The sequence below is a fragment of the Amblyomma americanum genome, chromosome 6 (genome assembly GCF_052857255.1).
Source record: "Amblyomma americanum isolate KBUSLIRL-KWMA chromosome 6, ASM5285725v1, whole genome shotgun sequence".
Classification (NCBI taxonomy): domain Eukaryota; kingdom Metazoa; phylum Arthropoda; class Arachnida; order Ixodida; family Ixodidae; genus Amblyomma; species Amblyomma americanum.
The window spans coordinates 168,891,281-168,905,903 of NC_135502.1; the positions used below are offsets into that span (position 1 = coordinate 168,891,281).

General features: G+C 48.4%; 1 protein-coding gene across 1 annotated transcript in view; it reads right to left on the bottom strand.

Moving 5' to 3' along the window:
• Positions 1-14,623, bottom strand: part of LOC144094168 (uncharacterized) — a 459,487-nt gene that overhangs the window by 16,072 nt on the left and 428,792 nt on the right. Inside the window, exon 42 of the mRNA XM_077628085.1 lies at positions 773-844. Within this exon, the coding sequence (XP_077484211.1) occupies positions 773-844 (72 nt within the window). The remainder of the gene's footprint in view (positions 1-772; positions 845-14,623) is intronic.

Sequence of the window (14,623 nt, forward strand, 5' to 3'; positions counted from 1 at the left end):
TGCATCTTTTAGGTTGTTTCATAAGTCTTGTTGTATATGTAATTTTTCTGCGTGTACTGCGACTGTGTTTGCGCCATCCTCAAATGATTTGTTGAATTTTGATTGCCTTACTAATGCCAGTGATTACCACTGCTATGAAGCATGAACGTATTTTCAGCTTCAACTGCCTGGCAAATTTGCGCAGCTCCAATCAATCCTTGTGCTTTTTGGCTACGCCTCCCTTCAAAATTGTATTTTTTTAAATGTTGAGTAAATAAATCCAAGCTTTACGCTCAAACTATTCTTGGCGCAAAAATGCTACTGTGGTCCTGGGGGAAGAGAACAGTGCCCGGCTCGGCCACATTCATTTATGTGCTTCTGAAAGCACCACCACCTGAAATGTTACTACGCGCTGCACGCAAATGTTTACGATATGGATAAGTATCCAGATGCACTCGCAGAGCACGATTATGAAGCAAGCCGTCACACTCAAACCAAATTTCGACCTTCATAGCTTTTCATTCACTAAGTCTGAGTACACAAGTGCTTCTACAGATATTCTTCTGGTGAACAGAGAAGAGGGCCGAGGAAGTAAGAGGGCACAAAGCGAACAACAGGAACAGTTTAGCCTGCGTACATTCTTTTCTGCGTTGTGTTCGTGCACGCCTCTTCGTACATTTTGCTTTCCCAGCGCCAACACCTGAGGCGGATATGAGTCTTCACCAACACGTCCTCTCTTCCACCATGCAGCCACGAAACGGTCGTATCCTATAATGATCAAGAGCCAACACACCTGAAATCCGCCTTGCATCTCGCTGAACCATGTCTGTTTGCTGCGTCCCACGTAATGGGCTTTTCTGGGCACCTGCAGACGAAAACACAAAGGGTACTTTAGAAAGCGTGAAGAAAGCAGTTGTCAGCAATCAATAAAGCGGAATAAGCAACGAATAATGCTTCGTTGGTATGTAGTGCTCGTGGCCTTCACCGTCGCCAATGTTCTCATGCAGCAATACATCGCCTCTAAGAACTAGTATAATAGAATGACGGGCTAGTTTCTGACTATTAGTACAATGCACCCTGAAACCGCGCAAAAAAAAAAAAACAAGGGACAGGAAGAAACTAACAGCACAGAAGCCGAACTTCAACTGGCTTATTACAACAGTGCGTCACATTTATACAATCATCGTAATCACAAAGTAACATGACAAACGATCATCATGTAATCCTTGTGCGCAGGCGTGTACGGGACATCATGCAATCTAGAAATGAATACTCTTTATCAGACAGGTATACCGAGGTATTAATGACACACGAGCCGGATTACATCGTGACACAGTAGGCCTCGTGCACTTCTCTGCTTAGTTTAGACCCGAACTTGTTCAGGATAGTGGTAACGCGGAACCGAGGCGCGCAACCACAGCAGTGGCGGCAATGGTTGGCCACATGTCCTCCCCCCGCCCATGCGCCTACTCTTGCGTGGTGCTCCTGAAGTCTGACGTTTATACAACGTCCAGTTCGTCCGATGTAGCTTTTGCCACAGGACAGGGGCATACGGTAAACAACCACCCTTTTGCACGGGACAAACTTTTCTGCGTGCTTGATACCGCATTATCCTTTGTGCTTTCCCTGCACCTTCGACTTCGTCGCGCCCAGTACTTCTCCTCTGTTGACTTAAAAAACGGGTACTGGCTGAAAGAGATCGACGAGCGGGACAGCCAAAGAAACGGCTTTCGTAAACCCCGACGGGCTGTACGAATGTAAAGTGCTGCATTTTGGGCTCTGTTCAGCGCCGGCAAGTTTCCCGCGCATGTTGGATGCAGATCTCGCTGGACTCAAGAGGAAAATTTGTTTGGTTTATCTCGATTATGACGTGTTTGCTGAAACCTTGAACGCCTGCGCACAGTATTAGATGCATGCCCTCCGGTCGGCCGAATTAATGCTCAAGCCAGATAAGTGCCACTTCGAGTACAGAGTTATGTTTCTTGGTCACCTTGTGAGTGCCAACGTCGTTAAGCCCCACCCCGAGAAAATGCTGCTGTCGCCAATTTTTCCTTTCCTACAACCGAGATGAGTGCCCACACTTTCTGGGTTTGTGCATATACTACCGCCGCTTCATCGCCGACTTTTCCAAGATTGCCGCACCCCTGTACCGCCTCACGCGTGATGATACACAGTTCGTGTGTTCGGCCGAGCAACAGGGGGCTTTTGCCCAGCTGCACAGACGATGGCAAACAACCCCTGTTCTTGCGCGCTTTGATGAAGAGGCTGACACCGAAGTCCACATCGACGCCAGCAACATCGGCCTCGGCGCCGTACTCGTCTAACACCATGGCGGCGTGGAACGTTTCATTGAGAATGCAAGCCGCACGCTCTCTCGCGCTGAAACAAACTATTCTACTACGGAAAAGGAATGCCTCAAGGTTGTGTGGGCAACCATAAAATTCCGTCCTTATCTCTACGGCCGCCCGTTCAAAGTGTTTACCGACCACCATTCTTTGTGCTGGCTGGCCAGTCTTCGCGACCCATCGAGGCGCCTAGCCCGATGGAGCCTCCGTCTCCAAGAATTCGGCTACACTATTGTGCATAAATCTGGCGAGACGCACGCACACGCTGACGCACTCTCGCGCCCGCCCGTCGTGTTAGCCGATCAGAGCACGGAGGACGACAGTGGTTTTCTTGGAGTTGTTAGCGACTTAGACTTAAGGACCCGACAGCGAGCTGACCCAGACCTGCGACCTGTCATTTTTTATCTTGAGGGCCGAGCTGCTGACGTGCATCAACCTGCCTGTCTTCTGCCTCCCGAACGGCATTTTGTTTAAGAATAACTCCAGCACTGGTGACCGAGCCCACCTCGTCGTCGTGCCGGCAGACCTCCGCGCCGATATCCTTTTGGCTTGCCACGAAGTGCACACCTCCGGGCACTTGGCCTTTGCACGCACACTTGCACGCGTGCGCCAGGCGTATTATTGGCGAAAACTCTCTGACACCGTCTAACGTTACGTCAGAGGCTGTCGCGAGTGCCAATGTCGTAAGGCACCACGTTCCAAGCCCGCGGGTTTGCTACAACTTATTGAACCGCCTCGGACGCCGTTTGCTCAAGTCGGCATCGACCTTCTGGGCCCATTTCCTGTGTCAACGGCCGGTCACTACTGGATTACAGTCGCGACCGGCTACTTAACAAGGTATGCGGAAACTAAGGCGGTGCAGTGTGGCTCGTAATCTGAGATCACCCAGATTTTGTGCAGCAAACCGTGTTTCGCCATGGTGCACCGGCCCACGTAATCACTGATCGAGGCACGGCGTTTACGTCACAGCTCATGCGCGACGTGTTCGAGCTCAGCAACACAAACCATCGCAAAACCACTGCCTATTACCCACATGGATCACCCACAGTCGAACGGGCTCACAGAGGGACTGAACAGAAAAATCTCCGACATAATCGCAAAACTTGGGAAGAGATTCTCCCGTACGTCACATGCGTCTACAACGCGGCCACCTAAGAGACGATACGCTTTACACCATTTCGTCTGGTCTACGGACGTGGCGTTCAGACGATGCTGGATGCTATGCTTCTGTGCTGCACTGACGACCACCTGCGGGCGCCAGACGCCGAACAGTTCGCTCAGCGTGCCGAGAGGGCACGTCAACTGGCCTGTATTAACATTCAGCGGCAGCAGGGCCCGGATGCGCGCCGCTACAACCTCAGTCATCGGCACGTCACATACCATCTCGGTGACCAAGTTTGGGCGTGGACTCCGGTACGCCGGCCAGGCTCGACTGAAAAACTGATGTGCCGTTACTTCGGACCGTACAAAGTTTTTTGCCGTTTCACGGAAGTGACCTACGAAGTTATTCCAGAAGCGATGTGCAGCCTCAGCGTCGCCCACCCCGCTCTGAGGTCGTGCGCGTAGTCCGCATTAAACCTTACTTCACGCGGTAATGTGCAGTACGCTTTGCGTTCGTTTAGTTGTCGCGTGGGGTGCCCTCGCCTGCCTCCCTTGTCCGTTCTGTTCTTGTGCTAACCTTTTTGCTTCCATTCTATCGCTCGTGCCTCACCCCTACTATCATACTTTTGTTTTTGTTTGGAAGGGGGAGTAATGCCACCTGGTGTTCTCAGGTGGGGCTGGAAGCTGTCGACGAAACATGGAAACATCTAAATGCAATGAGTAATAAAACTAGGCTAGAACAAAGGTTTATTGTAACAGATGAGGGTATTCGACTAGAAGGGGATGAAGCAATAAAACACATCGGAACAAGGATGACGGAAAAAGTTTCAGCAAAGCACGTGGTACATAATTTATCGAAGGAGGATAGACCGGTTACAGCAATAGCTTCACTTGAGCAAGGAGATTGGGAAAGGGCAGAGAAGAAGGTTCCTAGTGGCACATCAACAGGACCAGATGGTATCCCGAGTATGTTGATAAAGAAGTTAGGACCAAAATCCAATCAAACATTAATACAGGTAGTGAACAAAATGATAGTGGATGAGAAAGTTCCCGATGAATGGCGATTAAGTAGAATGAACATGATATATAAGGGAAAGGGGGACAAAGCTGACGTAAGTAACTACCGTCCCATAACAGTGATATCTGTGGTATACAGGGTGGTGATGCAGATTATAAAGGACAGATTGCAGGATTGGGTGGAGAACGAGGGGGTGAAAGGGGAGTTACAAAATGGGTTCCGGAAACAAAGGAGGTTGGAGGACAATCTGTTTTCATTGACGCAGTGTATAGAGATTGCTTAAAAGGAACACAGGCCCCTATGGCTAGCATTTCTGGATTAAGGGAGCCTACGACAACGTTATTCAAGAGTATCTGTGGGACATACTGGGCACATTGGATGTGGAAGATGGTGTAATTATCTTTCAATATATATATATATATATATATATATATATATATATATATATATATATATATATATATATATATATATATATATATATATATATATATATAAATGTACCCTTGTGCTTATAAAATGGGAAAAAAAGGTATCAGAGCCTGTAGAGATACAGCGGGGGCTTAGGCAAGGATGTCCTCTGTCTCCTTTGTTGTTCATGTTGTACCTGCAAGGGTTGGAGACGAAGCTAGAGAGGAGTGGACTAGCCTTCAACCTTTCTTTTTTCAAGGAAGGAGAATTTATTAAACAGTCATTACCGGGACTAATATACGCTGATGATATAGAGCTAATGGCTGACAGCAAGGATGATTTGCAGAAGTTGATAGATATATGTGGTACAGAGGGAGATAGATTAGGTTTCAAGTTTAGTAAGGAAAAATCTGCAGTCATGATATTTAATGATGAGGTCGGCGAGCATAGAACACAGGAGTTCACGCTAGAAATAGTGGATGAGTACAAGTATCTTGGGGTGTGGATAAATAACGGCGCTGAGTATCTGACAGAGCATGAAAAATATGTTATGAATAAAGGTAGTAGGAATGCAGCTGTCATGAAAAATAGGGCACTGTGGAATTACAATAGGTATGAAGTGGTAAGAGGGATCTGTAAAGGGGTGATAGTTCTAGCCTGACTTTCGGTAATGCGGTCCTGTGCATGCGACCAGATGTTCAAGCAAGGTTAGAAATTAAACAACGTGGCGTAGGGAGGCTAGCTTTGGGAGCACATGGCAATACACCAAACAGGGGGTACAAGGTCATATGGGATGGGCGTCGTTCGAGAGCAGAGAAGCTAGCAGTAAGATAGCATTTGAGGAGCGATTGAGAAAAATGGGGAAAAGCAGTGGGCTAGGAAAGTTTTCAGATACCTGTATATAAGGAATGATGATACGAAATGGAGAAAGCGGACTAGAAAAGTTACAAGCAAATATCTGGACAGCAGTAAGGGGGAAAATCAGCAATTATCGGTAAAAAAAGGTTAAAGAAACAGAGTGAGCTCTGTGGAAAACAGGGATGCCGACCAAGTCGGCACTGGGTGGTGGTAAAAACGTTTATTTCCTCTGAAAAGAGGGAGTTACATGGAGGGTGCTCAGGAGTCAGGCTTAGTGCCCTTCCCCTCACAATCACTAGGTGGAGTCCCTAGTACGGGACCCCAGTGAACGAAGAAGTGGCGGTGCGCTGAACGACGACGACGTTGACAGTTGGTAGCTGGGCGCTCGGTTCTGAGCTGAGTGCTGGCCATCTCAGAGCAGCCGCCAATATAGACTTACCGCCGTAACATCCCCGTAACATCTTTTGGAACATACAGGATTTTTAAGCAGGAAATTGCCGAAGAAAATATCTATGATAATTGTAGGGGAAGCTCTTTGTTGTTTGAGGCCGGGACGGGAGTTTTGCGGACTAAGACATATAGAGTCAGGTACCTTGAGATAGAAACGTTGTGCGTTGCGTGCGGAGAGGAGGAAGAAACGGCTGAATACTTGATACTTTTCTTTAAAGGGCTTCACCATACAGTGGAAAGCAGCGGAGATGATTTATCCAAGGCATTGGGGTTTAAGGACAGTGAAGGGAAAGTAGATTTTAAGCGCGTAGAAGTAACCAAGCGAAGGTTATCTTTTGGCTAAAATCAAGAGGAGAGTAAAATTTCATAAGTCATGGCTAGGTGGCTTGAGCCACCGCCCGATTTAAAGGGTTCAGCCGTATCCATCCATCCATCCATCCATCCATCCATCCATCCATCCATCCATCCATCCATCCATCCATCCATCCATCCATCCATCCATCCATCCATCCATCCATCCATCCATCCATCCATCCATCCATCCATCCATCCATCCATCCATCCATCCATCCATCCATACATACATACATACATACATACATACATACATACATACATACATACATACATACATACATACATACATACATACATACATACATACATACATACATACATACATACATACATACATACATACATACATACATACATACATACATACATACATACATACATACATACATACATACATACATACATACATACATACATACATACATACATACATACATACATACATACATACATACATACATACATACATACATCGACGAATGTATCGCGTTAGCTAGCTGCCGAATTCTGTCTGTCTTTGTGAATTTTGTCGCTCTGTCTTCCGTGACATTAATAGAAGACGTGACAAATGAAAGAGAGCGGCGGAACAGTGGCGACAGAGTCTGGCCGGGGCCCAGGTGCCAGGGCGTTCTCTTTAGCACGTGCCCACCGCTTCGTCTTCCTTCCACATGCTAAAAAGGTGGCGCTACAATGTAATAAGATTACTGTTACCAACATCTGGTGGTGCCGAACTAAACCAGGGACCGGGCACTGATTCATATTTAGACTCCAGAGTTAATACTGAAATGTAAAAAATTCTCAAAGAACAACGAAAACCACCAATGTTTTGAAACAGCTAACAACGAACCTCAGACATGTAGAATCAACTGTTAGTAGTATCCAAGAAAGGATCACAGTAATTGAGACAGTAATGAGTCGACTGAAGCATTGGAATAAAAAATAGCAGTATGCGATGCAACCTGTCAGAGTACTAGTAAACACTAGTAAACAGGTGCTAGAGTTAGCAGCCAAAGTAGACGATTTGGAGAACATAGGAGCCACCGCCATAACCTTGTGAAATACGGCGTAAAAATAAGAGCTGGAGGAAGATGCGAAATTATTACAGAGTGAAGTAAAACGAGATATTTTCAAAGAGGTACTCGGAATTTACGAAGTGTCAATAGATAGAGTGCACAGAATTGGTAATCAGCGGAGTGAGAGCTCCCGTTCATTCATGCTGAGACTTTTTAAGTTGTCAGAATAAAACAAACATTCTGTGTGACTGCTTCAAGCTGAAAGGATCAAATACTTCAATAGCTGAAGACTTTTCAAGAAGGATAAGAGACATACGCTCAAACCTGTGACGTTCCACAAAAAACAAACGAGCAAACGGATCGAAAGTGACTCTCAGGCTTTGTGACATATATTAAGGAGCCTAAATTAAATTTGAAAGCAAAGAGGTGTGAAGAAGAAAACGTCGATTAACCGAAGAATAAAGAATATGAAGAAGAAGCATTCGGTGAGGTGGAGAGAGATGATTGGTGGAAAAGCATTCGGTGAGGTGGAGAGAGATGACTGGTGGAGAAGCATTCGGTGAGGTGGAGAGAGATGATTGGTGGAGAAGAGAAGACGACGATGGCAAGGCTTACGTGGACTAACACCGAGGCTATAAAAAGGGCGAGTAAGAGCGAGGCACCGGGTGGGAGGGGGACAGCAGAGAAGCGGAGGCTCCGGCGGGTTAGGGACGCATCGGCTGGGAGAGCGACGCCGGCTACTGCTCCGGTGAGCTCGCTTTCTACGGCATCGCATCGTGGACTTCCTGCCGTGCCTGAGCCCGTTCCGTGGAGTCTACCGAGGACGCTACCATCTGCTACGGCCAGGGGTGCCTCCAGCGCTGTTGCTACCCATCCGGGTGGTGCCCCCAACACCAACACCGGCATCACATCCACGGGCGCTTGGGCCTGGAGCTTGTACGACGCAGCCAGCGACGCCGGCCCAAGCGCGTCGAACGCCGCCTCGACGCCGTATACTGGATCCATACAACGCCGCAGCCGCACCGAACCAACCGTGAGCACGAACGCCGACCACGAATAGCAGAACACTAGCAGTAGACGCTGGTAGCAGTGTGCCTGGGTCGTGTGTATTTATAATCTTGGTGTTTTGTGCTAGTTTCGTTAGTTTTGTGTTCTAGTGTGTGTGTGTTACATAGGGTGTAATAAATTTGCGTTTGTGGTGGTACACCTGTCGCCTAGTCCATTCTTTCGGTCCGAGTGTTCTCCGGGGAGATCCGTGACAGGCTTGAGAAATTGAAAATGGACGGAAATTTGTAGATCTGAAAATCAGAGCGTAATTCAAGAATGGAGGTAACTCGTTTGAGTACATATGCCTCTTGCAGCTCAAAAGTCCGAAGTAAAAAATGACAGGGCGACAATAAAGTTCTCACAGTTATATTATTTATTGCGCGAAATGTACTAAACAAATTTGATCGTCGAGGACATGTAATAGTATCTCATCACCCACACACCCTGGTTATTACCCAAGCATGTTTGCATGCAGAAGTGCAGAACTCTGAAGCAGTCCCGCCATCGTACAAGCTTCTCCACAAAGATCGAGGTGCATGAGTCGAGGAGTAGCAATTGCAGTTAAAAACATTACATTCTCCCGCTTGGGTGACATTGATGATTACGAGAGTGTATAGTGTAATACAGAATGCGCGGGCAAACACATATATCTCGGAGGTGTGTACCGACCACCGAACGCTCCCGCCGATGATCTTGAAATAATTCACGACTGTCTGACACAACGTTCCAATTCAAGATCAAAAATAATCATTACACGAGACTTCCACTTGCCTCGAAATAATTGGCCAGAGGAGTCTCATGACGAGAAAATGAAAAGTGCTGAAATACTGTAGTTATTTAGTTTCCAATTAAATCAGTTAGTTACCTCTGACACTCGAACTCTCGGTGAATGCTGTTCTCTGCTTGACCTCAGGCTTATTACTAGTTCACTGGAAAACTGTTCGATGAATATAGATGACGGAATTTCGTACCATAAATTGATAATCCTCGCATGTCCATTCCGTATTTCAAATAGCACTGTCTAACCATTCGTTGCCTTTGTTAAAGATTACAAGTGGGCTTATTACAGTTCTGTTCTAGCCGCCTGGACACTTGTTTTCCAGAATTTGAAATATTGAGTGGCCTTTCTTTTTTGCGGTCTTATTCCCAGTTGTGCATTTCTGCGAGAAAAAAACGCGTCAACCGAGAATGTCCGTGCATAACGCGAGAAACTATTCATCTGAAAAGAAACGTTAAGCGGTGGCAAGGTATGCAATATCGCCCATCGGGCGATCTTGTACACCTAATAAGTACGCTGCAAGGTGAAATTAGAATTGCTAAAACACGTTTTTTCTCGGAGACGCTGCCGTTCTTTATGAAGCATTACCCACACAAGTTTTGCCGCTATCTTGAAAGTGAGAAATGCGCAGTTTTCCAAATAAGAACTACAAGCGAAGTCATCACTGACCCGGACATCATTGCCAAAATATTAATATACAACCATACTGTTGTATATTTGGTTTCGGTTCTGGTTAGTGTTTACCTGTCGCCAGAGGCACCAGAATCGCTTAGTCTTTGTAAGAAGCGGTATGTGTAAATAAAGAGAGTTTTTATTGGTTGCTTGTCAGCCCGTGTTTATCTGCGGCACACGCCGCTACAACATTGCAGACGAGGGGGGATCATTTCGGGGGGCGTGCTTTTCGCCACTGGCTGTCCGGCGCCATGATCGTTCCGTGTCTCGCGCCACCGCTCCCGTTCCTGCCCGCACCTGGCCGACCTGCTGTTGGGTAGTCACAATGGATGCGCATCTTCGAGAACTGCCGGCTTACTTCGGGTGCCTCCGACTGCACACTGAATCGCCGCAAGGCCGTACTTCTTCACAGTCTCGGCGTAGAAGGGCAGCTCATGTTTTATACCCTGCCCCTTCGGGCAACGCCAAGCTCCGTGAGCAAACGGCTAATGATAAAGCATCTGGAGATAGCAAGTGCGCAGCCGATACAAGGCCTGAAGAACCGTCGGATGATATCGCAGTCGGCGCTCTGCATGCTCACTTTTCGACAACAAGCAATGTTGTTGCCGAGCCCCACCGTTTTAACAGGCGCGTCCAGCAGGCTGGTGAATAAGTGATTGAGTTCATCACTGCATTGCGTGAACTTTCTGCTGCATGGTCTTTCCGTGTTCAAGAAGATTCGCCGTGTGACCGCTTTGTTGCGGGTGTTCCGTCTCGGAGCTTGCGCAAACGTCTTCTTGCAAGATCGTCTCTCTCATTTGCTAGAGTGGTACTCCTGGCAACGCAGTTTGAGCAGGCATACATTTATCTGCAAGAATGTCCTTCTGCTGATGATGGACGGAAAAATGTTCGTGGAAATACACCTACGCACCGGCTATATTCCGACTAGAGCTCGAAGCCTTCACACAGCCGCCAGTCGCATTGTTACTGCTGCTGTGCATTCCAGCACATTGCAGCGTCACTCCACTGCCCAGCCATAAGCAAGAGTTGTCATCCTTGCGGTCTCATAGGTCACTTCCGCTCTGTAAGAAACGATACTCCGCTCCGGTTCGTGAGGTAGTCAGCCAAAATATACCTAGCGAGGAAGTTTTGAGCATTCTGGCTGTGAAGACGTCCGGTCGCTCTGCAATTCACGTCACAGTTTTGATTGGCCATAAGGACATAACTTTCCTTGTAGATTCGGGGACATCAGTTTGAACTGTGGCACATGACCATTCAAAGCACCATTTTTAAGGACAGGTACCTTTTGCCCCAACAGTCCAGCTAGTGGACTATTCAAAGCAGCCAATTTCGGTTCGTGGTTGTTTCTTCGCTGACATCACGTACAAAGATGGCGCAACAAGCCTTCTTTTCTATGTGGTTGAACAAGGCACTTCGCTCTTGGGTATCGATGCCACCAAGACGCTTAGTCTACAGATTGACAGCTCGTCGCTTCAGTGCTTTCAAACAACGCTAACTTCTAATCCTCGAAGGGAACAGCCCTCTGGCCAGACGGCCACGCAGGACATTAACCTCCCAGTGGGATTAGTTAAAGAGTTTGGAACTCTTTTCGATCCAGGCCTTCGCCTCGCGAAAAGTTTTGTGCACCACCTCAAAACGCGATGTACAGTGCAGCCAGTTCAATCAAAACTTTTGCCCCTTCCGCTCTCACTGCGACCATTGGTCTCAGAAGAGCTCCGTCGGTTCTAAAATCTGGACGTGATAGAGAGGGTGGAGGCACCAGAATGGGTGTCACCCATTGCAGGTGTTAAAAAGAAGGAGGAAGGTCTCTGTGTAGACCTTCGGCAGGCAAACAAAGCTGTCTAGCAGACAGCTTTCCACTTCCTCATACAGAAGAGCTATTGCATAGTCTAATGAGCGCAACAAATTTCACTATGCTGGACCTCGCATCCGCGTACAACCGTATCCTGCTTCACCCTGCGAGTCGTGGTTTGACAGCATTTCTGACGCACGAAGGCTTGTTCGGGTTAGACAGGTATGCTTCGGGCTGGCTTCCGGGCATGCGGCGTTTCAGAGTACGATGTCCAAAATCTGGCAGGTATTCAGGGGCGTGCTTTTCTATATAGATGATATTATATATATAGTCTTCGGGAGGGGCCGGTAGGAGCCCGTAGCTAACCTTGCAGGAGTACTTGAACGCAATAAAGAGGCAGGACTCAAGCGGAACAGCAAATGTGTCTTCGATAAGCAGGAACTTTCATTTTGGGTCACATGATCACCGCAAGTGGTATTTTTCCGCTGAAGAAAAAGGTTGCTTCCATCAATGATACCCCGGCACACCCCGGCGCAGCCGGACTTCGATCGTTCTTTGGAATGGTCAAATACTACAATAGGTTCGTTCCAAACTTTGCCAACATGGTCGAGCCGATGCGTGTTCTTCGAAAAGGGCAGCCATTCGATTGGGCTAATGTGGTAGACTGCAGTTTTCGAAAGGTCAAAGAGGAACTTGCGTCCAGCACCGTTCTGAGAATGTTCAATGCATCCCTTCCAGTTCTTCCTTCCACTGACTCTTCTGACTGCGGGCTTGGGGCGGTTCTCCAACTTGTGGATGGACAGGAACTGCACACTGTCGCCTTCACGTCTCGAGCGCTTTCAACCGAAGAGATGCAATATTCAGTAGGAGAACGTGAAGCTCTTGCGTGTGTTTTAGGCGTGCCAGAGGTGGCATGTCTACCTGTGAGGACACCATTTTACGTTACTTACTGACCAGAAAGCCTTGGTCGCGTTGCTTTCTACTCAAGGGCCAGGAAGGCATCTTTTGCGGATAGCGCAACGGGCAGAGAGCCTGCTACGGTACAATTATACAGTGAAGTACAGGAAGGGCTTGAGAAATATAGTAGCAATTCACTTTCTCGTCTCTCCGTCTCATCTCCTCAGGAAGAGAAGACTTTGATAGACGAAACGATATCAATTGCCCATATATATTGTTACGTGGCGGCCAGCCGAAGAAAGAGACACGTTGATCGATGGCAATGAGATGACTTAATGGCTGCCGGCCTAGCGCGAGCGCTCCTGCCCGCGCCACTGCGCAGTTCGTCGTCTTCTTCGTCACACTACTCGGGGCCACCGAGCGATCGTCCCGATCGGCGACAGAGTCGCGCGAACTGGTTACGGGCTAAAGAGCATGGATGATGGATGGACAGGAACGAGAAAGGGGTGAGGTGCTGGCCGCCACGATGAATGAGATGTCTGAATGATTCCTGGTCTTGAAGCTTCCGGTCCGCAGGTCGCCAAGAGCCGACGGTCGAGGCCCCAGGGCACGCCGAACGGCCTGGGCAGGGGAACGATGTCTTCAGATGTAAGCGCGGTCTCGGGTCGGTGGGGTCGGTAGGTCAGGTCCTTGCGTCGTGTTCAGTTCGTCGTGTTGAGTGGTCAGAACGGGGGACGGGGCGGGGGGGGGGCAACAACGGCGAGGTTGGTTCGGGTCTCAGACTGGGGCACGACAGAGCGACGCACACCAAGAACTCACGGCTGACGACCACGGCTGACGCAGGACGCCGAAGCTCCTTGAATCAGGATGTCGACGGTACCCCGCAAGCTCCACCAAATGTTACGTGGCGGCCAGCCGAAGAAAGAGACACGATGATCGATGGAAATGAGATGATTTAATGACTGCCGGCCTAGCGCGAGCGCTCCTGCCCGCGCCACTGCGCAGTTCGTCGTCTTCTTCGTCACAATATTCTGGCATTACCAAAGACGAGTTTGAACTGGCTCGGTTCGAAGATAGCCCGCTGCAGCAAATCAAGGCATATACACAGTCGTCGTGGCCTGCATACAAATCCCCGCCGGCCGAGCTTTAACCTTTCGTCAAACTTCGCGACGAACTTTCAGTTGTGGATAACTTGATTTTGCGTGGCGAACGCCTTGTGATTCTCGCGTCCCTTAGGCCACGGAAAATTACCGCTACTCACGAGGCTCACCCCGGAATTTTGCGAACGAAAGAACGGCTGAGAACAAAATTCTCGCGGTTAGCCATGAACAAGCAAGCATAGCTAGCTATTCGAACGTACAGAATATACCAGGCAGCGGACAAAAGCACGAAAGTGACGGCTGCATTACTGAAACTGGTCCCCTTGCCAAACAATCCGTGGATGAAGCTGGTCATGGACCTTGTTGGCCCATTTCACTGATCGCCGATATGCGATCACGCTGGTCGACTACTTTTATAAGTGGCCTGAAGTGTACTTCTTCAGCAAAGCCACAACACGCACAGTCGCAAGCTTCTTGGTGTCAGTGTTCGCGCGCGAAGGCTACCAAGAATAAATCATTTGCGATAACTGACCACATTTTTCATCCCGGGAGTTCGAAGCTTTCCTGCAGGACCGCGGCATCCGCTTGCGGCTTTCTTCCGTCTACTACCCGGAAGCAAACGGTAAAGTGGAGCGGTTTAATAGTTTTCAAGAGCTTCGCTCAACTAGTTACACTCGAGCAGCGTCCCTTGCGCCCGACACAAGTAGAATACTTTGGCGTTTATCGTTGCACGCCGCATGCCATAACTGCAGCTACCCCAGCACTTCTCCTGAATGGCCGTCTGCAAGGAACCCGGCTTGAGGTT